This window comes from Aotus nancymaae, unplaced genomic scaffold, assembly GCF_030222135.1.
Source record: "Aotus nancymaae isolate 86718 unplaced genomic scaffold, 86718_ANA_hifiasm-v0.15.2.pri h1tg000006l, whole genome shotgun sequence".
NCBI lineage: Eukaryota > Metazoa > Chordata > Mammalia > Primates > Aotidae > Aotus > Aotus nancymaae.
This window is the reverse complement of record NW_026988417.1, coordinates 47,586,656-47,609,707: the sequence shown is the minus strand read 5'-3', so window position 1 is coordinate 47,609,707 and position 23,052 is coordinate 47,586,656. Positions and strand designations below refer to the sequence as shown.

Below are 23,052 nucleotides of genomic sequence, written 5' to 3'. Positions count from 1 at the left end.
GAACAATCAAGTTCTCTGCTTATAAACTACCCAGTCTAAGGTATTCTGTTATAGCTGCCCAGACTATGACAAATTTCATCTATTACTATGGCCATATTTAAAATGTGTTTTAATAACTTTTGCTGGGAGTTTAGTAACTTAGATCAAATGCAAATTTCTGAACTTTATGATTACTAACAGTTGAGAGAAGTGGTTCTCAAAGTGTGGTCTCTAGACCAGCTGCATCAGCATCATGTAGAAGCAAACTCTGGGGTCCCAGCCTAAGTCTACAGAACCAGAAACTCTGGAGTGGAACCCAGCATTTGTACTTTAAACAAGGCCTCCCCCAAGGTGATTGTAATGCCAGCTAAACTTTGAGAACCTTAGGGTTAGAGAATAACTTATAATAATCAAGTTTCAATTTTCCCATTCCTAAATCCTCAGGAACTATAAACATATACACATACACACATGCGCACACACACGTGCACCATATTAAATCATTTTTCAGCTCAATTTCACAAACATTTGTGGAATACCTTTCAAACTGCATTACTTTAGCACCTTTTTAGTATAAATGAAAATACTGCAGTAGAGGAAAAAAATGGTTTATTGAAACTATTCAAAAGAATTCCCAGCCTCTTTAAAGAGATTAAAAAGTGCTTTGTTATAAATCAGAGCCCCAGAAGAGATTTCCTACTGGAAAGAAGCTATAACATGGCTGCCTTCATTACTTCCTGAAAAACAACCTCAGCCAAGGAACGACTTGTTAATGGAGTATATTACGACAACATAGAACATTCGTGGCTCGTATTTCTCTTTCCTACTTTTATATTAAGAAGTTATTTAAAATTAAGTAGTGTTAGCGTTTACAGATACCTGTTTGGTGATCGTCTTGGCCAACGTCTTCTGTTAGGTTCTGCAAGAAATAAATTTGTTATTACCAAGAAATCACATACCATATAGCAAGTTTTACCATTCACTATTTTCATAAGCAACTGATACCCTAATATCTAAAATACAAATTTTTATCAAATACACTTTCTCAAAATGACTACTTCAAACAGTTGGTAATTTTGTCTTTAAAAGAATGACTTACTAGCTTATTAAGGGTGTGGTAGATCTTATGAATATTTGCCAGTGTTGAGAGATGGGAGTTCAGCTGAAAGTCTTTAAAAGAAAAAGGAGAAATTTCAGTGTCATTTATTTCCAATACTACAAAAAGACTATTAAAAAAAAAAAACTCAGAAGATAAACAAATGTTTTGATATAATTAAATACTATCTCAATTAATTTGATACTTAATAAAATTTTTTTAAAACGTGCAATTACTGACCTACCTCCTAGAAATAGTCTGACAATAAAGTTAAACTCCCAACCAAATGTTTAAGTTCATGAAATTTTCATGTGAATTCTAAGGTAAAACAAAAATGCTTCAGTAGCTATAAAATCCTGCCATCAGTGAACTTGAACTTAATAGAAGATATCAATAATGTTAGCAAATTAAAGAAATAATAAAAACAGAAGATAAGTCTCAAATGAAATGCTCACTTTCTCCTTCTCTTCCCCAGAATCACTGGTACAACAAGCTCAAAGCAAGAAAATGATAGAAAAGATCTCAACATTCAGTGTTTCTTTTTTTCTTTCTATTTTCTTTTTTTCTTTTTCTTTAGGACAGGATCTCCCTCTGTTGCCCAGGCTGAAGTGCACTAGTGCAATCATGGTTCATTGCAGTCTCAACCTCCCAGGCTCAAGTGATCTTCCCTCCTGAGCCTGCAGACTAGCTGGGACTACTGGTGTGCACCATCATGCCTAGCTAATTTTTTTTTTTTTTTTTTTTGTAGAGAGACAGGGTCTTCCTATGTTGCCCAGGCTGGTCTCAAACTTCTGGGTTCAACTGATCCTCTTGCCTCAGCCTCCCAAAGTGTCAGGATTAAAGGTGTGAACCACCATGCACAGCCTCAACTTCAAATGTTTTTATAAAGTATGTTTGTATACATATTACGCTACAAAAATGTAAGCTGAAAGTTTATTAATAATTTTATATATAAATACCACTGGAAGTATTTTCATAAAATATCAGGACTTACATTAGTTCCTTCTTTCCTATTAGTAAACATTAGCATGAAAATGACCATGAAAAGATACTGTAACTCTCTAAGTTATACCATTCTGATAAAAAGAAAGAAAGGAAAAAAGCACCCTTTACTAGAACATTTTATTTGGGACACGTATCAGATCCAAAGAACAGACCCAAAGAGCAGAAGCTACAGTATCAGGTATCTGTGCTTGGGCTGGACCCTCTGGGCTGCTACTCTGAACCTTGAAAGCAAGCTGGCTTCCTTGTCCACAGCTAGAAAGCTTTACTTTCTCTTCTAAAGCTTGTTGGGAGTCCAGTTCTGAATAGGTCTGCAGGGCAGAGGGGCTGACAGACGCAGAGTCCCTGACATTCACATGCACTGTTCCAGCCTACCTCATATCACAGTCCCAGCCATCTAGAATGGTCCAAAAAAACAGTATCTTGAGCTGAGAGACAGACAGAGCAGGGCCTCAAGCTCTAAATGGCCCTCCAATATGGACACGCATGAATCCTTTAGCATCTGAATAGCCTAGCCATACTTACAGTAAATGATGGCATAATGTGGCTCAGAATCTGGATTTTTCCATCTTAATACGATTGCACAGAGGTTTAGAAAAGTATGTGTATTATGACTTATTTATTTACATTTATATTTACTAACCATGAACAGGGGTAGAAGCTAGAAGCAACAGCCCTCTCATCAGCAAGAGGCCTCTCAGGACCAGCAAGAGGTGCTGAGGAGCTTGAACATCCAACTCTTGCACCTCCGTCCCATCTACTACCAAGCCAGAGCCCCCTTTTTGTACTCTCTCAGATTAAACATGGTAAGACGAATTATACATTTCATTATCACCTTAAAATATAAAGTTAAACTTTTGGCCCTCCTCCCAAAAAAAAAAAAAAACAAATCAAAAACTGAGACAACTTTAGGCTCTAGATTCTCTTTTCACTGAGGGCAAGGGAGGGGAGAGAAAGAGGGGCTTGCCAAAAGCCATTCCAGCAATGAGGTCTCTTCTAACTCTCCAGGCTATGCTTTTGTCACTTCACCACCCTGCTATTAAATCAACTCTCAAAATTCCCATAAGAGAATCTAAATAAACCAAAACTGTTAAATCTTTCTCTCTCCTTTATATAAATGTGGCAGTAGAAAAGACAAGAAATACAAGTTATCCTCAATTTGGAATTCCAGGACTTTCGTGAGCTGGGCCCAACTCATATTCCAAATTTCTTTCACCACCCCACTCCACAAAACCCTTCCTTCCAACCCCACATTCCGCCCACTGACCTCCCTACACCCAACAGAATCCAAATGTGTGTGCGTGTGCATGTGCTCACAAACACACTATTCCTGTCAAAAATCTACTTTGCTTCACAACCTGATTCTGGAATCTAACAGCTGCTTCAAATCTCGGGTCTACCAGTTATTTAACCTAACTCCCAATTTTCTCATCTGTAAAATGAGAATAAGAAATTCTCCTTCATAATGTTGTTGTATGGTTGACACCTATTACAATGCCTAGATATATCAGGCTCCCATTACATGCCTGGAATATAGTAAGTGCTCAATAAAAGACACCAATACCCACTGTTTTTATTTATACCATTCTGCATACCACACAGCTGTCTAAAATAGTCTCTAACCTTTCCTAGGTCCAATTCTAGCCTCACATCAATGACCCCAAGGTCACAGTTTCCTCTGTAATTGAGGCAGGTGTCCTGGTACATTTTAACAGCTATGATGGTGATATCGTTTGGATATCTGTCCCCACCCAAATCTTACGTTGAATTGTAATTCTCAATGCTGCAGGTGGGGCCTGATAAAAGGTGTTTGGATTATGGGGGTGGATCCCTCATGGCTTAGTGCTGTCTTTGAGATAGTGAGTTCTCACAAGATTTAGTCACTTAAAAGTCAGTTTCTGTCTGTCTCTCTCCTGCTTTTGCCATGTGATGTACCTGCTCCCCATTCACCTTCTTCCATGATTGTAATCCTCTCTAGAAGCCAAGCAGATGCTAGCACTATGCTTCCTATAAAGCTTCTATAAAGCCTGCAGAACTGGGAATCAATTAAACCTCTTTTCTTTTATAAACTACCCAGTCTCAGCTATTTCTTTACAGTAACTCATAGACCATCAACTGATGTTCATAATGAAGGCTACAGATTATCATAACACACAGGAACAAAAATACAGATATTACGTTTAAAATCAGGTTCTACATATGAAGTTTTACTTTACTAAAGCCAACAAAAGTAAACAGGTCATTTCACAAATACATAGTATATGTCAGCAACTTTCCATTTCTGTATCCAATTCCTATGCTACCACCCCATCATTACTTCAACCAAAAAAAGGAAAAAGCAAAACAAAGAAATGAAACCAATAACATGGATAATTTTTCTTTCATCTCACCAACATAAGGAGAAGTTAAGGAGAAGATCCAAATTCAGGAGGAAAAAAAGACAAAAATGGCATTAAAAGATTAATTCACAAAGGTTAACAAACACTGGATTTATGGTTCATCTGTTCAGTGCTCATGGCAAGTAACAGACCTTGAAATCTAAAATAGATTTCACCTCCTTAAGGCACAGATGTTAAGGGTAAAGATCAAATGCTTTACCAAGAACGTATTCTGGAAAGCACTAACTGATTCATAAAAATCTCCTTCTGCTCATATTTCAATTCCAACGGATAAATACTAGGTTAAGTCAACTGCATTCCATGATCAAACAGCTCTCCATAGTAAAGCAGTGCTGAGTCTGACTCTTCCTGTGTAACATGTCAACTCTATAGTTTGCATTAAAAGCAACAATCAGCTCTGCAAAGGCACAGCCTGCTTGATAAACAGCTTGCCTACATTATCTTCTGGATTTTCTTAAAACTACCAACAACTGCTGACTGGGCATAAACTTGTCTGTTTTGTTTTTGGTTTCTTTTGTGGGGGGGCTTGTTTTAACTACCATTTGCTGTGACCTACACCAAAAAAAAAAAAAAAAAAAAAAATGCCACCGAGGGGGTCAAAGTCCATTTCCCCAAACTACTTAGGTAAGAGAACTCCACATTATAGACAGAGACATAGACATTAGGAATAAAACAATTACTGGTATGTTTAGACAATGACTGTCAACCAAAAGAAACAAATCAAAAATTAACAGTCCTAATAGTTTCCTCTCATAAGAAGGTTAGAAACAGAATTTAAATACATAGAAAGCAAAAACTTCCCTTTATACCACAGTCACTTGAAAAATGTAACTGGGACAAAATCTCAATATAATGGCAACAAAAAGCGATTAATACATATAGGAATAAACTCCAATATGTATGATTTTATTGTTCAAAATGGACAAGTTTGCTGAAAGACATACATGTAGAGAGGTATTTCTGGAATACAAAGACGCAATATTGTAAAGCAATCACCGCTTTCACTAAACCACAAATTAATGCAATCAAATTCCTATTCTGTTGGCTCCCCAGTTCTCCAATCCGTAAAAGAGGTGGGGAAAAGAAAGGAAGTCAGGCAAGCTTGGCAGATTGATTCTAAAGTTCATCTGGAGAAATAAACATGTTAGGCTTGCCAAGAAATTGTTGAAAAAGAAGAATGAGGATGAACTTGCCCTATCAGGTATCTATACACAGTATAAAGCACAGCCTGGTAAACTCTGTGCGAAGGGCCAGATTGTAAATATTTCCAGCTTTCTAGGTCATACAGTCTCTGTTGCAACTACACTGCCATTATAGCTCAAAAGCAGCCATAAACAATACATAAGTATGGCTGTTTTCCAATAAAGCTTTATTTATAAAAACCAGGTGGTAGGCTGGACTTGGCCCATGAACCATAGTTTGCCAAGACCCGGTATACAGGTACAGTAATTAAAATGTTATAGTATGTGTGCAAGAAGAAAAATCAATGACAGAGTTGATAAACATATATATGTATAAATCTACCTACACAACATTTCAAACACAATGGAGAAGAGATAATAGTAAGTAGAGGGGCAACTAGTTAGCATGTAGAACAAATTACAATTAATTCCACCTCACCCAACAGTTAAACGGATGGAACAGGAAGCTGTTCAAAGCAAAAGAAAACTTATTACAGGCTCAGGGCCTTGCACACTCTGCATCTATTAATCTCTCCAATCTCATCTTCTACCCATCTTCCCTTTGTTCATTCATTTTTTTTTGTTGTTTTTTTTTTGAGATGGAATTTTGCTCTTGTTGCCCAGGCTGGAGTGCAATGGCGTGATCTCAGCTAACCCAACCTCTACCTCCCGAATTCAAGAGATCCTCGTGCCTCAGCCTCCCAAGTAGCTGGGATTACAGGCATGTGCCACCACGCCTGGCTAGTTTTTGTATTCTTAGTAGAGATGGGGTTTCTCCATGTTGGCCAGGCTAGTCTCGAACTCCTGACCTCAAGTGATCCTCCCACCTCGGCCTCCCAAAGTGCTGAGATTACAAGCATGAGCCACAGCACCGGAACTCCCCTTGTTCATTCTACTCAGCCACAGTGAGCTTTCTAGTGTTCCATTAACACTCCAAGCACCCTCCCACCTCAGGGCCTTTGCACTGTGCTGTTCTCTTTACCATGAGCCCTCTTCCCCCTAATAATAACATGGTTGCTCTCATACTTCATCAGGTTGCCACTTAAATATCACCTATGATGGATATGTTGATTAGCCTGATTTGATCATTCCACAATTATACATATATCAAAACATCACATTGTACTCCATATATACAATTATTTGTCAATTAAGAATAAAATTCTTAAAAATTGCCTCCTTACATAACCTTGCCAGACCAACAGAGCCCCCTCTTCACTCTATCATCTTACCATGCTTTGCTTTTCTTTACAGCATTAATACCATCTGACATTACATATTTGTCATTGTCCTCTCCCATTAGAATGTAAGCTTCACAAAGGCCAAGACTTAAATCTTGCCCATTGCTGTATCCTTTGATATTAATATCCAGAACAGTACCTGGCACATATTAGGTGCTCAATAAATACTCAACAAATGAATAGATGCAGATACAAAGGCACCAAGGCTTAAATTCAATACATTCAGGGCACTTCAAGTGATCTTCAAATGTGAGAAGCATCATGGTTAAGAGGAGACTCAACAGGAAGGCAAAGATCAGAAAATGAAGAACTTGTGAATCCTGACTGAGAGTTTAGATTTAATCTCCTAAGGATCTGTATTTCCAACTGGGACACCACAGACTATGCAAACATAATGATAAGCATGGCACATTCCAGTAGCATCAATTCTAATCAACAATAATATGGCAGTCTTACATGGAAACAAACATAATTATGACAAAAGACTTTAAAAAAATTTCACCACACCAAGCTGTGCTCCCAGGACCCTGGGACAACTTATTCCACCAAACTCTGCATAGGAAACCATTGGTGGGAAGTCTCAGAAGCACTCCTGTGAGTGTCTTGGTGCCAGGAAAGTGTTCTGATCAGGAGAGTTATTTAGAAAGATCAGTCTAGGACAAGTGTGCAGCAAGGATGATAGGTGACCTGGATTTAGAGTGGCCATTTATGGAGATGACTAGAAGTGACTGAGGTGGGAAAGGACTAACGCCTTAAGTTAGACAGTGGCTGTAAAAGTGGAGAGGAGAGATCCTGAGTACACTGGAGATGCAGAAAATAGACATTTAGCTCACACAAATTCAACTTTTCTCATTTGGTCAAAAAAAAAAAAAAAAAGGAGGAAGCAAGACAAAATGAAATGTCATTGTCCCAGTAACTGCCCACCCTCACTTCTACTTAATGAACATGAGACATGACACATGAATAGTCACCCGTTGGTCTCAGTTTCCACGTACCAATCAGATTTTGTGCATCTCACAACATGGTATAGTATTTAAAGAGATGTATTTTTCATAAAACATGGTCCCTACATTCAAGCCAGATGCTTCAACTGGTGCTCAAATGGAGAGCCAGCGATCTGTTCCAATGCTGGAAGTAGGAATGGGCTGTGCTGGATTCTTCTGAGACAGCCTCCAAAGGGGAATCTTCCCCAAGTGTTTCCAATGGTATTTTTAATACCAATGATCTTCAGCTTACATAGGGTAGAACTTGTGAATCCTGCTTGAGAGTTTAACTTTAATCTCCTAAGGATCTGTATTTCCAACTGGGGCACGAGACTATGCAAAGGTAAGAATCAACCTCTATATAAAATGTGACTGCAGTGTAAGGAAAAACTAATAGGCTTGCACATGGGAGATGAGAGTGAGTAAGGTGTTCAATGGCTCATGTTCTTTTGTCCATTATCATTTTATTAGTTTGAGCAGAGTCAGAGAGCTAGCCATGGCCAAGCTGGGCAAAATTTGTATCTTCTAACTCTTAATCTAAGGCTACTTCTTCCATTCTAGCTTATTTCCAATCAAAGCAAAAATACCAATCTATCTTCACACTCCATAATGAGAAAAAAGCAGCAGCATTTCCAACCCAAAGCTGTCAATAAGCAAGCACGCAAACTTAAAATAATCTACTATTACAGAAAAATATTTTAAAACTGGCTGAATCTAAAACAATTCACCATTTTTCTCCCCAGGGAAATAATGGTTCAGAAAAGATTTAACGCCAGTGTTGAATTTCTATTTTTAAGCACAATTCACTATTCTGGTCACTAAAGAGTCATTTCAATATTAAAACTCAACGTATTTCAATATTAAACCCCAGCTGGCCAATCAGTAAACAATTCGGTCAAGCATAAAAGTTTTAAATAATATTATGCTCTTAATAAATACTTTTTGATGACAAAGATGATGAAATAAACCTGTAAAGGTGGCAGAAGGAAAGGGCAAAATAATGACCATGTTATTGCCAAAAAAGCAAAACAAAATTGGGCAAAATTAAAGGTTACCATCTAACCTCAGCACTCATCTTAATGTCTCTGGGACAGAACAAGAACACGACTGAAGTGCAGGGATCTGTCTCTCTAACTGGGATTTACCAGGGTATGCTTAAGGGTGTTCCAAGCCATGGGTCACATGGCTCAGCCTCCTGAAAAGTCAATTTTACCACATGATATGAGAAAAGAAAACAGAAATTGTGAAAGCCAAGGGTGCACTGCGGTTGGGAGCCACTGTTCAGATTTGCCTTGTTTCCTTCCTTCTAGAAACACGTGCCCTCTTTCCCATGGGTTTCAGATAGAGTAGGGATGAGAATGTCAACGATGTGGAGCAGAGACCACTCCCAACCCTCAAAGGACATGCTTTTACTTCAATCACTGAGATGCTGGATTTGTTACTGCAGCATAAAAGAAAAAAAATTCTAGTCCTCACAAGGCTCTGCATGATCTGATCTAAGTCAACCTATTCCATTATCTTTCCTCACTCCATTCCAACTTGAATTCATGAATATTCAAATGAATTTCTACCTCAGGGCCTTTGCATTTATGTGCCCTCAGCCTCCATGACCCTTGATGTTCACAGGCCCAGCAGCTGTCTTTCCTGAAATATCTATTTAAATGTCACTCATCAGAGATGTCTCATGCAACTTCTTTATCCAAAACAGTACCTCCATCTCCCAGTGGATTTGGATTTTTTTCACAGCACTTACCACTTCCTACTATTAACAGGTTTGTTGAAATATAATTCACATAGCATGCAAGTCATTCAGTATAGTGTACAATTCAATGGTTTCAGTATATTCAGAGTTGTGCAAACATCCCCACAGTCTAATTATAAAACCTTTTTCATTAGCAGTCATTCCCTATTTCTCCCTTCACCCCTCTTCAGCCCTAGGCAACCACTATTCTACTTTCTGTCTCTACAGATTTCCCTATTTAGACATTTTATATCAGTGGAGTCATACAATATGAGGCCTTTCATGATCCTGACATTATATAATAAATTTATTTATGTCTTTGTCACTCTTCCTAGAGCCCAAGCTCCATGAGGAGGGGGACTTCCTTTTGCTTTATTCACCACTCTATCCCAACGCATTTTAGAGTATCCCTTATCAGAAATGCTTGGGACCAGAGCATTTCAGATTTCAGATTTCTTCAGGTAGTGTTGTTTGTATTTTACTTACGAGTTGAGCATCCCTAATCAAAAATCTGAAATGTTACAATGAACATTTCCTCTAAGTGTCATGTCAGCACTCAAAAAGTTTCAGATTTTGGAGCATTTGGGGTTTCAGAATTTCAGATAAAGGATATTTAACCTGTACCTACAACAGCACAAGCCTAGCACAAGGCAGGTACCAATAAATAGGGGAATAAATGCTTTTAAAATAGTCACTAAATTTAGCAACAGGGAGGTTACTCCATGACCTCAGAGAAGATTGCTGTGATAGAACTGAGACCAGAACAAAGTGGGCTGAGGATCATACAAGAGATGAAGAAAACAGAGACTATGTCAAGCAAAGAAAACTTGTTGAATAAGCTGGCAGTAAAGGGGAGACTAGAAATGCATGTGGCTTTGAAGGAGTGCTGACTTTGGGTTTTATGATGGCAGGACTTGAGCATGCTTCAAATGCTGCTATTAGTTTTGCTTAGTACCCTGAAGGGTTACAGTAGCCAGAATGTGAAGAGGCAGGCCACATCACAAGTCAGTGAAGATCTAATATGCACTCAAAGATCATAGTACATGTTTTTAAAAAGTACAAAATGCAATTTTAAGTAAAAAAGATCACATTAAAAATGAGTTATAACTCAAATAACCCAAAATATAGCATGCACCATAAAGTAAAATCTATGTCAAAACCATTAAAAAGTAGTGTTTTAAATGATTTACAATACCAATTTACAACTCTGTATACTGATAGTCATTAGCTATATGACATGGCACAGGTCTCAGTTTCATTTGTAAAAACAAATATATTCACATTTGAGGCTAAATTATTAAAACACAAAGATGTGAAATGTGTTCTATACTGTAAACCTAGGAAAAACCAAAAGCTAGGTTTATGGGTCAGTTTCATACTACATGTCCTTCATGGCTACAAGCAGGAATTTCTTTTTCTACAAAATGGATAATCACAGTGCCTGCTTCATAAGGATATCGTGAGGATTAAATGAGTTAAAGCTGCACTGTACTTCAAACAGTGCATGGCACTGAGGAAGCACTACGAAGTGTTGGCTATTATGTCATAAGCAAGCAGGAAGGGTCTGTGTGATCTGCCCAGTGCAGGGCCCATGGGGGAACCGCTGCATCTTTTGAGCCCCATCCCCACAGCCCAAACTAAACCCAGCTTCCTAATTAAGCTATTAATATTTAAATGAAATCATTGGCTGCACAGTGGAATCACCTAAGAAATTTGAAAAACACCAATACCAGGGCCCCAATCCAGATCAATTGAATAAAAATGGCTGTGGGGCACCACGTTTCTCAAGCAGCCCAGGTGATTCTAATGTGCAACCAGAGAAGTAGGTTCTACCCCCCACTCTCAGTTCAATCCTGGCCTCCCAGTAACCAATCCACTCCTGGAACAACCTCAGCACCGCTAGACAGGAATATAACTCATTCACCATACCCCATCAGCACAAGAAGAAAAGGCCGAGGTCAAGGGAAAAGACTACAGAGCTGAAAAGCAGGGTTAAAACCAAAAGAACTAACAGGTGAGGAAGGTGTTAATTAACTTCATTCTCCTCATCAATAAATATTTGCTATTTACATGGCACAAAAGCCAAGGGAGAAAATTGATAAGGGAGTAGGTCATTGTGAGTGACTCAGCATTTTCATTGAACACAGATCCAAAGTTAAAGCCATCCAAGCATACTGCTGCTGCTGGCTTTTTCTTCCTCTCACAGGACCCATAAAAGGGGCTGGGAGAAGAAACCATCCGCCCAAGGGAGGCAGCATCCACCCATCACCCACCACACTGCCTGTGCCTGCTGGTGCTATCCCAAGGGACTCGGTCACTTCAGGATACCCAGTCTGGCTGTACTCCCAATATGATACAGTACAAAGGGCCCTAGATATATTCTCTTTACCCCACCTACCCATTGAAGGTGAGCATAAATAATCTGTACTGTCCACTGAAGAACACAGAATCACTGGGTATCTCAGAGTAAAACTCTTTTCATCTCACTAAAGTTAAATGAGCCCAGACTTTGGTCAATCAGCTCTGACAACAGAAAGACCCGGGTTGGAATCTTAACTCCAACTGAGTCCTAACTGAGTGACCCTGTATATGCTTCCAAACTTCACTGTTACCACGTCTTCATCCATAAACAGAAATAACAGAACCCTCTTTGCCAGGCTATTGTGAGGATTATTAAATGAGATGGTGCATGTCAAGTACTTAGCATAGTGCTGGTCCATATTATGTACCAATCAAGGTTAATTATTTTTATCCCTGTTATTCTTAGAACCTAAAAGACTGAACCTAGAACTGCAAAAAGGGCAAAAGAGATCACAAGGTGATGGTGTTTAAAACTACTAATTCACTAGCCATTGGACTTGAATGTAACAACTATCACCAGTTTCCTGTCTAATTAGTCATTAACAAGTGATCTGTGCTTTAATTTTGGGAATTACCTAGAACTGCAAAAAGACAGAGCAAAAGAAATCACAAGGTGATGGTGTTTAAAACTAATTTACTAGCCATTGGACTTGAAAGTAATAACTATCCCCAGTTTCCTGTTTAGTCATTAAGAAGTGATCTGTGCTTTAATTTTGGGAATTGCCTATGTAGAATAAGACATTAAACTTACCCTAATCTACAAAAAAAAAGGAGAAAAATAATTTCAAAAATGTTAGTAGCTCCACTAAGTTGTTTTCTAGTTTTGCTGCAATGTCGCTGAGATCTCCTATATTTAAAAATAACAAGTCTATTTAAATAAAATCTAAGAAGACTAAAAATGACCATTTCATTAGTTAAGAAAGAGAATGCAAATACTTTGCCACAATTCTTCAGTTTCCCACTTAAAATCAGTTTTAAAATGCCTATTCTCATTGTAGCAAACAGGCAGAAATGAAAGGTGATGAAGAAGAGTAGGAAAGAAGGGATTCGGAAATCCCAGATCCTGATCCTGCCAGGACTCATTCCAAGAAGAAAAGAACCAAGAGATAATCACATCAAATGGCTCTGTCATCATCATTCATAGGCCAGTGACAAGAACAAAAAATAATAATAATTCCAATATACATTCAGTGTTCCAATCAGGGTTCAACGAAAAGCACAAATAAAATGTTAAGAATGATTTCAACGGCAGTAGAGGGTCACCAAGACCATGGAATCAGAATGCTTGAGTTAGAATCTCAATTCACCACCTGTAAGCTGTGTGGTCTTGAGAAGGTGAATTAACTTTTCCACACCTCAGCTTCCTCATATGTGAAATGGGGACCAAAACAGTCCCTAACCTACTGAGGGTTGCTGTGAGGATTAAATGAGTTAATGCAGGCAAAGCAGTTGAAGCAAATCCAAGATCATCACTGAATTCATGTTAGTCCCTCCCCATTCCCCTTTGCTCCTCCTCCCTCACTATGCCCCACCTCAGACTTCTCTTTCCTTCTCTGGTTTCCTTTCCACTCATACTCTCTCCCTGGTGCCTCTTTTAAGGCCTTCCCACCGCCCTCCACCCCACCCCTGCCACCAGCTCCTGCCTAGCCCTGCACCTCACCTTCCCCTCCACTCTAGCCTACTAAATACCCACTCTCCTGCCACATTTCTCTGTCCCCACCATGCTGTCGCTGGGCTTGGAAAGCACCTCCACCTGACCCCATGCGCCACCTGCACAAGCACACAGATCCTGTTCTTCATGTGATCCAACTTCAAAAGCTACTCACGTGACAACTGCTAACCCTTCCACACATGTTCTCAAAGCCCCTCGCGCACATCCATTCTAACCTAGCAGGCATTGTCCCATGCATACATTCCTTCTGTCTCCACACTGAACTCCCTGAAGGAAGCTCCTGAAGCCCAGGTACCACCCCCACCAAACACAAGTCCTGTCTGTGACAGCAGCACCTGGCAGCAAGAAACACCTTGAATGTTTGTTGAATGGCTGAGGGAACGCCTCACTTGGTTCTGTTCTTATAACCTCTTTTCTCCTCAAGGGTTCTTTTTTAAAGCCTACCTAGAAGACTGTCATCACGCAGTAATTACAAGCAACAAAAACATTTTATGTGTTTCATCTCATTTAATCCTTGGGACCATTTATGATCTCGCCTCCTACTTTCTTCCCCCCACCCACTCCCACAACTCTACTCCAAGCATGCCAGCCTCTGCTGTTCCTCAAATACAGGCCTGCTCCCACTCCGAGCCTCTGCATTTGTGTTCTCTCTGCCTGGAACAGCCCCTCACCTCCAACAGGGCTTAGCTTAAAACCTCCTTAGAGAAGCCTTTCCCGACTCCGCTATTAATACCCTCCACCCCACCCCATGCCCACACACAGGAGTGCCTGCATGCACCCCTACCCTATTCTGTTTTTCTCTCACCATCAGACATACTACATAATTTACTTGTTATTATCTGTCCCCTCCCCTATGCTAGAATGAAAACTTCATGAAAGATGAAGAGCAGGGCCTGGCACACAGTAGGTGCCCAATAAACATTTGGTGACTCAACAACTCCACAGCCTGCAATAGGTAATTTTTACAAGTGAGGGCTCTGAAGTGCACACACAGCAGCTGGGTAACTCCCCTCCAGTCCCTCCACCAGGAGATGACAGAGCAAGGATTTGAATCCAGTCATTTTGGCTTTCCTGCCTCCCAACCTGACCCAGATAACAGTTAAAAGACATCATGACATCCACAGAGAAAACCCTAGCACTGCATGTCTGCAGGCCACAGAGAAGCCAGAATAGCCATCCACTGGAAAGACTTTCACCAGAACAAGTCATCTAACTCGAAACACTTCGGTGTGGCAAAGTATTATTTATCAGATTTGTAACTTATATAGCACTGATAGTTTTTCTTTGGATTTAATAGTTCAGTAAAAAAGAAATTTATCATGCTTTTATTATACTGTAATATCCTCAGGAACAGCAAAGCGACAAATCATCAACTAATATAGAGAAGGCCTAAGATGATATATGTTCAAAGCCAACAACTGTGGTGGGGGGGCAGGGGGAGAAGCACTGACTATAAGGGAGCACAAGGGAACTTTTGGGGTGATGAAAATGTTCTATATCTTAATTTAGTAGTGGTAAATTCACCAAACAACACTTAAAATGTACAATTTTATAATATGTGAAAGTATACCTCAATGAAGTTGTCTAGAAAGGTATTTGGTACATCAAAATTTTGGCTAAACAAAATAAACATTCTACTAAAACAAACACACACACACACACACACACACACACACTTCCATAGCTAATATTCCCACATCAGAGACAAAACAAATGCACAAGGAATTATGTATTCGCTCCTAGGCATCCCAACTTTTGGGGGACAAAGAAGTAATTAGGAAAAAGCAGCAGTAAAGAGTGGCACGTGAGACCCAGTGGGCTGGCTAGTGTGTGGTTCTGAGTCCTGCCTGACCACCAGCAAAGACAGCTCCCACCACCCACAGCGGCTATCGCCTGTGTCCTCCTCCAGTCCTCTAGGTCACCTCTGACCAGAGTGCACAAGCAGCCAGGATGAAAAAGATACATCACTGCCCTTCACAAGGGCTTATACCACATATCCGACCAGTGACAGTGACATGTCTGGATGCTGAAGTATCAGAATTCTTAGTTGAGAGCATCAGAAACTAATTCTAGCTAATTTAAACAAAAGAGTCGGGGGCGGGGGCGCTATTAGACAGTTCACAGAATCTCCAGAGAACTAGGCCCACTGGCTGTAAATGCCTAAGGGGACACAGCAGACTGCACCACATCACAGCAACAACTAGACCTCGCCTCTAGAAGCAGCACGGCAGCCACCACCATGCATCCCCCAGAAAATGGTCACATAGGCTCCTCTTATTCCTTTGCCTCCAGCCTCAGGTTCACAGTGTTAGGTGAGCGTGTCTGAGAAGATCTGCCTGCTAGGGTAAGAATTCCCCAATCAGACCAAGAGTCAGGGCCCCACAAGACTGACAATGTCCATTACAGACACAAATGGATTACTCCCCGTCTCTGCAAATCCTACTGATACAGGCCAACAAAAGCATTCACAAGAAAAAAAAATCTTCAAAGGCAGAATTAAAATAAATCATACCACAGGTAATGCTATTTGAGGAGGGCAGGGCCTTTTTTATATCTAGTGTTTTATTCAGTACATTAGTTACAAATGACAAGTCTATTTTCCTAGATTGAACATAACTCATTAACAGCATTTTCTGATTAAAAGCAATTCAAACCTGAAGTAGCAGATACTCTGCTACCTCTAAACCTGTCATGCAAATTGTTAAAATATCTAATTCTATTTAAAATGCATTTCAATGTTTTCCTTCTTAAAACACATTTTTAAATGTATGTTCTGCTTAGAATACTTCTCAAGAGGTACTTTTCCTAATGTGAATTTCAAAAAAAAAAAAAAAGCAAGCTATGAGACAAATTAACACCAATTCAAGTTGACCAACTATAAAAAGTTACCAGCATTTATGTCAGATTCATCACAGAAAATTTTACTCTGTAAATTTTAACTTCAACTGACACTGTAAATGAAGAAAGACTTTCAGCAATCTTACTATATTGTTAACTTAAGAAATAAATTCTTAGAACCAGACTATGGATATGAAACAAAAAGAAAGGAAAAGGACAAACAATCTAGGCCCCGTAACATCAGACCTGTTAACGCTGCCTTAACCTTCTGAAGGTAGGGTGCTGACACGAGAGAGAGCGACCAGAAACGGACGTATGCACATTCACAAACACTCCTGTTCCCTCAGCACGTCACCAGCATTTTACTCTCTCCTTGAGAATTTCTCCATGCTGCTTTCTCTAAAACTGATTATCTGCATGTATTTGAAAAAGAAATATTAGTTTGCATACAACTGACTTTGTCTAAAAAAGGCAAAGAATGAATAGGTGAAAGCTTGTGTTCCTTGAAGAAAAATCTAAAGATAACGAAAAACCACAGCAGCAGGAAGAATTAATTTTTCTAGATAATACACAAATTATTCAATAGTTGACCATTTAAGTTCAATTCAATATATGTTTGGGGACCCACACAAGGCATCATGCTAGATGCTAAAGTGGATACTAGGTAAGACACGGTCCCAGATCTCAAAAAGGTAATAAACTAATTGGGGAGGGGAAACAGAAGTAAACAAGCAGCTATTGTTATATAACATAAAACTGAGCAACAGAAGGAAGCACTGCTTCAGAGATTCCATGGAAAGAGAGAGTCTGCTAGAGAGGAAGCACAGTACAGAAAAATTCTACAACAGAGGCACTGAGGGCAGCTGGAGCTGGGTGCAGTGGTGTGCACCTATAGTTCCGGCTACTCAGACTGCGGTGGAAGGACCCCTGGAGCCCAGGAGTGCGAGTCCAGCCTAGGCAACATAGCAAGACCCCACCTCAAAAAAAAAAAAAGAAAGAAAGAGAGAGAGAAAAAAATGGATTGCTGGTAATTATAACAGTGTAAGAAAGGCATAGGCCATAAGGCCATGGCAATGGGTATGGGAAAGAGAGGCCGGGCATGGGAAGAGATGCAATCTCTCCTTACCACTGACCAGGGAAGAGGATAAGAAATGTCCAGGATTTCAGTGTGGGTTATTAAAATTACTGCAGTTTCATTAACCAAATGAGAAAAATTTATTAGTTTTGTTCTTCTCGTTTTGACTATTAAGCTCAGAGCCAAATATTTCTAACATATGGCAAGTGTTTCTGTGTACCTTATAAGTCTATATATACATTTTCCTTCTCTTGACAGGATTTTATTTATATTTAGTAAGTCACCCCCTAGTTCTTTCAGAATAAGGCAGAAAATAAATCAACATAAAGGTTGAGATCAAGCCAGAGACAGCTGGCCAAAGTAGCTGGTTCAGGGATATAACCTGCAAGTTGCCAACCCAGCGCATCTTCTCACCCTTCTTCCACACTAGGAAAGGCCATATCCTACAAGAGATGCTGGAAAATGCCAGACGTTCACTGTCTCAGCCTCCCTTACAACGAGCAGTGGTATGAGATCAGTTCGATCCAATGACACTGAAATGGAACTCTTTAAAGTGAGCTTCTGCAAAAGACCTCTCTGCTAACAAGGAGTTGTAAGGAAATATGCTCCTTCCTTCCCTGCTTTCCAACCCAGGCATGATGTCTGGTGCTACAGCAACCATACTACAAACATGAGGCAAACCAACCATGCCAAATAAAAGCTAAAATACTAAGAATAGAAGAAGAAAAAGATGCAAAGAGCCTAGATCCTTAATGACATTATTAAGCCACTGCCAGCTTTGGAATCAATTCTAGGTTTCTTGCTGCCGAACAATAATAAGCCCTATTATTTAAGCCATTAATTTGAGCACTGTAGCTTGGCAAACGCATCCTAACTGATATAACAGAGATCATAAGGAGGTCAGTTTCTCACAGGTTGATTTTTACACTGCTGAGTTAGCAGGATTATTAGCTGTTAATTATTACTTATAATTAGCAGATGATGATGATTGAGATAATAATGCAAACATGTAGCCAGGAAGAAGGCAATAAGCCAAGAAGAGCTTCTGGGAGCAACTTAACATAAAAACAGAAAAGGAAATCATGATAAAGTTTGAAAAAATATAATCAAGCGCCAGTAGGGGTACACAGAGGTTAAGAACAGAGGAAGGAGACAGTGAATGAACAGAAGTCCACCAAGACAGAGAAAATGAGTCAGGCTTTCTTTTCCAGCAATGCTACAGACAAGATTACCTAAAACTCCTTCCTAATATAAAACAGTCAAAAATTCTGGGTAAAGTGTAAGAAACATCTGTTTAAATGCACAGCTAGGTTCACAAGAAAATAAAGGACCTCCCCAAGGGCCAAAAATCAAAAAAGAACCTAAAAACCAGAGCAGAAAGCGTAAGGTGATACTGTGTAGGAGCCTAGGGCTTTGGGGAATGGAGGGAAGTGGGCTGTATGGGTATAAAAAGCACCTGCCCTTTGGGATATAATAGAACAAAAGAAAAAGGGAAAGCTATGACTAGCTTCATATTTTCTTTAAAAACACCATCTTGAAGACAATTATAGGTCTTGCACGTTTTTCAACCTCATCACTTTATCCTCTGCAAGAAAAAATTCCATAATTAAATGCACATTTTTGTACATATTTGTATATTACCAAGAGTTTCCAGGATATTTCACCACACGATTAAATATGACAGATAGATATAAATGATTTACACAAGAACACCATACACATTGCCCAGTTTTTCATACATCATGAAAAGAACCATCAAACAATCAAGTATGCAAGTTTAGTATATTTGCAACCCCACCAAAAGGTTTCCAAATCTTAGGATTTCTTGGTAATTTTTTTTATTATTAGAGTAATTACAATATTCTTCTTTAGTGACTATGTTACCAATAGTTTCATAATACCTTATATATCACATAAAATAATCTATCATCTTTGCATTAATCTTAGTCTTCTACATTACAGGTTCTTTAGTCCCTTCCCTGTAAACAGTAAAGGGAACTGGCGAAGGATGTGATGTTTAAGGAGTCTACTTATGGAGAGGAAGGTTTCTAATATTAAGGAGAGAAGGAATTGTAGTCTGTAGCTAAAAACAAAACACGCAAACAAAAGTCTTAAGGTTCTCCACTTTTTATATAGTTTATCTTCCTCTATTCTTATTTGCTTTCCAAGCTTCTTTGAAAATTGAGGATGTCACAAATTCCCTTTGCTCACCTTCACATTTTCACCCTCAACTCCATTAAACCACCTCCATCACTCAATTCATTTCAAGCCGGTATTTTTTTCAAACAGTCCAAGATATACCAACATATATATTATCTTTACAAGGGTTACATGTGCCTCCACTGTGATCCCATATTTATGTAAGACTATGTTTGAACCCAGTGCTTACATACACTGGATGCCACAATTAAATACACCATCCTAAAGGCTGCTTCAGATTGTATTGCTTCCTGAATGTTTTCCCACAACCTGTGCGCATGATGGTTCAAGACCAAGCATTTTTTCTACAAGTAAGGCCACCCAATGCAGGGGGAAAATTCACTTGGGGATCAAGAACCCAAGTGTGAAAGCGCTGCACCTGGCTTGGCTCTCCCTCTCCCAAGTGAGGGCTGGGGAACCGCTCCGTCCCAGGGGACTAGAGCGCCTCCAGAGAGCGCTCAGGGACTGCCCGGGGAATAAAGCACGAGTTCGCAAAGCAGAGAGGCTCCGAGGGCGCGCTGCATGCTGGGACTGGTTTCCACAGTTACCCACGTGCACTCAACCCAACCGCGGCCCGGTGCGGTCGAAACTACAAGTCCCAGAATTCCGCGGGACCGCCTTTCCCCTTCACACCCGTTGACTGGAGACAAACCCTAAAGGAAACCCCTCAAGCGCCCTCCCAGCAAGCCTGGGAAGAGTCGCGCCCCCGGGCGTTGCGCGCGGCTTCGGGCCCGGCCCTCCCTCCAGGGAAGCGGGTTCCAGGGCACCAACCCCCACACCTGGTGGCCAGAAATTAGACAACTGCGTCACAGACTACCAAACCCACGGACTGCCGGGGACCCCGACACCTCCCTTGCGCCAAGCCCCCCACCCGGCCTTCAGGACCCGACCCATCCGGCTCCTGCCACGGAAAACCCGCAGCCCGCACCCCTGCCCCGCCTCCTAGTCCCGCAGCCGGAGCCCGCGCCAGCGATAACCTCGCTTCCCGCTGCCCGGAGGGAACCGGCGCCAGTTCCAACCTTGGGGCACTTACCCCGTCCCCTCCACCTCAGCCCCGCCCCCTCCTCTCCCGCACCCCGAAGCCTGGGCTCCCCGCTCCAGGGACCCTGCCAAGACGGGGAGAAGACGCACCTCCCCCAAGCACCGTCTGATACCCACTTAACCTGGCGCCGGACCGAATCTGGACATGACAGTCCTCTTTCTGCTCAACTCCACCCCACCTCCCCTTCCTTCCCAACTAGCTCCTCACCCCCACTTCATCTTCTCTACCCCAGCCCCCACTCTGCCATCCCAAATCCTCCCCACCTTTTTCTCTTCCTCCCAATCGCCCTACAGTCCCACACCTGCCCCATCCCACTACCCCAACAGCTTCCTCTCCCTCCACTCTCCGTTACCCACCACCCTTCCACCGCCCTCCGGACTCCCCAACTACTCCATTACACCCCAATCCCTCCCACCGCCTCGCTCTCCCGTTACATCAGCCCTCATCCCCTCGCCTGCCCTCCAGCCCCGCTCGGCCACTACCACCATTTCCCCACCCCATTGTTCCCCCCACCCCCGCCATCCAGCCCTTCTTCCCATTGTCCCCGCCCCCGCGCCCCCCTCGCACTCACCCGCCTTTCTCACAGAGCCGCCCGCACCGTTCAACCCCTTGGAAATCCTCACCCCTGCGCCCCGCTCGCTCGCTCCCTCCCTCTCTCCGTCGGTGCCACCCCCCGGCCCAGCCCGCTAGAGCCCAACACCGCCTCCACCTCCATTCACCCCAGACACTCCGGTCCCGGCCCTTCATCGCACGTCCCGCCCCCCCCTTCCCCCAACACTGAAAGAGAGCCAGTCCCCACCCCCCTCACCTCCGCCCTCCCCGCAGGCCGGCCCCTTCCCCCCGCGCCCGCGCCCGCCCCCGCCCCACTCCGCCCGCAGCGTCACCACCCGCCCCGGCCCCGGGAGGGGAAGGGGTGGCTCCCGGGCAGGGGCTCCCGGCACGTTTCGGGACCGGAGGCTTGGGGCGGGGACTGCGGGAGCCAAGTGGCGAGTGCTGGCAGCCGCCCGGCGCCGGTCCGCTAGCTGGCTCTCCGCTACTCACTGACAGCGGCGGCATCCGAGTGCATTTTCAGGCAGCTCACACCCCGCTTGCCGCCCAGGCTCCCGCGCTCGCCTCGCGGTCCCCCCACCGGCTCACTGCACCTCAGCTAGGAGCTGAGGACCCGCCGCCGGGCACTCCCAGCCCGCCCATCTCGCCTTCTCCATTGGCTGAACCGCAGCTGAGGGGCCGCCCCGCCGCGTTTCTCATTTGACAAAAGGAGTGCAGATAGCGCCGGTCTGAAGCTGGCAACGAGGCCCCGCCCCCCACCGGCCCATACGATTGGTCCTGGGGCCTTGTCTCCGTAACGCCTCTGGCGGAGGCCACGCTCCGGAGCAGAGGGTTGGGCCCGGCTGCTGTCAGTCACCCCCAGGGGTCCAAGAGCGCGTGTAGGGGCAAAGCTGGGGAATTGGTCCACCTTGACCCTGAAACCCCGCCCAGTGGCGGGCGGGATTGGTGGAACTGGAGACCCACCAGGAAAGCTGGGTCGGCGTCTGAAACAAAGCACGCGGAGTGTTCCCCAAGAATCGAGGGCAGTGCAGTTGGGGCGGATTGTACCGGCTGCTGGAAATGTGGAAGTGCGCCCGTCCCTAGCGCCCAGCGCGACGCGACCGGGTCTCCCATCACTTGTCCCACGCCTCCCTGCAGGAGCCCAGTTCACGCCGAACTTGGACTGGGACCTCTCTTGCCAGCTGTTTCCTACCGTAGGAAACTGGATCAAGAATTGCCGCGTCTTCATTTCCAGCAAACCCTCTGGTGGGGAGCAAATTCCTATTTCTCGTACGAAGATCCATCCTCTCCCCACTTTCGAAATGCACCTCTTTTCCAGAGTCCGCACACTTCTTTCCCCTGGTCACAAATGGCTGTTAAAGAGGCTTCGAATGCCACAGGCATTGTCCGTCATAAACATCTGTATTCCCCAGACAACAGACAAAAATAACAGGGCCGAGCTCTGAGCTGCGGACTCAGCCTGGCACAGGGACAAGTCCGGGGGCAGCCAGCAGCCCGCGAAAGACCCCCGCCGGCATCTAAGAAAACCTGTCACTCACACGGAGAGGTCGACCAGAAACCGAAACTGGCTGTTATTTGGCAGAGGGGGACGTTAATTTTAGTGAATTCTTCTGACCCTAAGTCAAGAATTTGCACCATTTTTAAGAGTTCTGCCCTGGTTTTTCAATACTTGAAACTAACTTACCACACTCACT

At 42.5% G+C, this 23,052-nt stretch overlaps 1 protein-coding gene across 1 annotated transcript in view; it reads right to left on the bottom strand.

The window, feature by feature from the left end:
• DCUN1D4 (defective in cullin neddylation 1 domain containing 4) overlaps nucleotides 1-21,524 on the bottom strand; it is a 75,316-nt gene extending 53,792 nt beyond the window's left edge. The window contains 4 exon segments of the mRNA XM_021670372.2: nucleotides 859-898; nucleotides 1,079-1,149; nucleotides 21,381-21,449; nucleotides 21,452-21,524. Coding sequence (XP_021526047.1) covers nucleotides 859-898; nucleotides 1,079-1,149; nucleotides 21,381-21,449; nucleotides 21,452-21,524 — 253 coding nt within the window.
• Nucleotides 21,525-23,052: the final 1,528 nt, after the last annotated feature.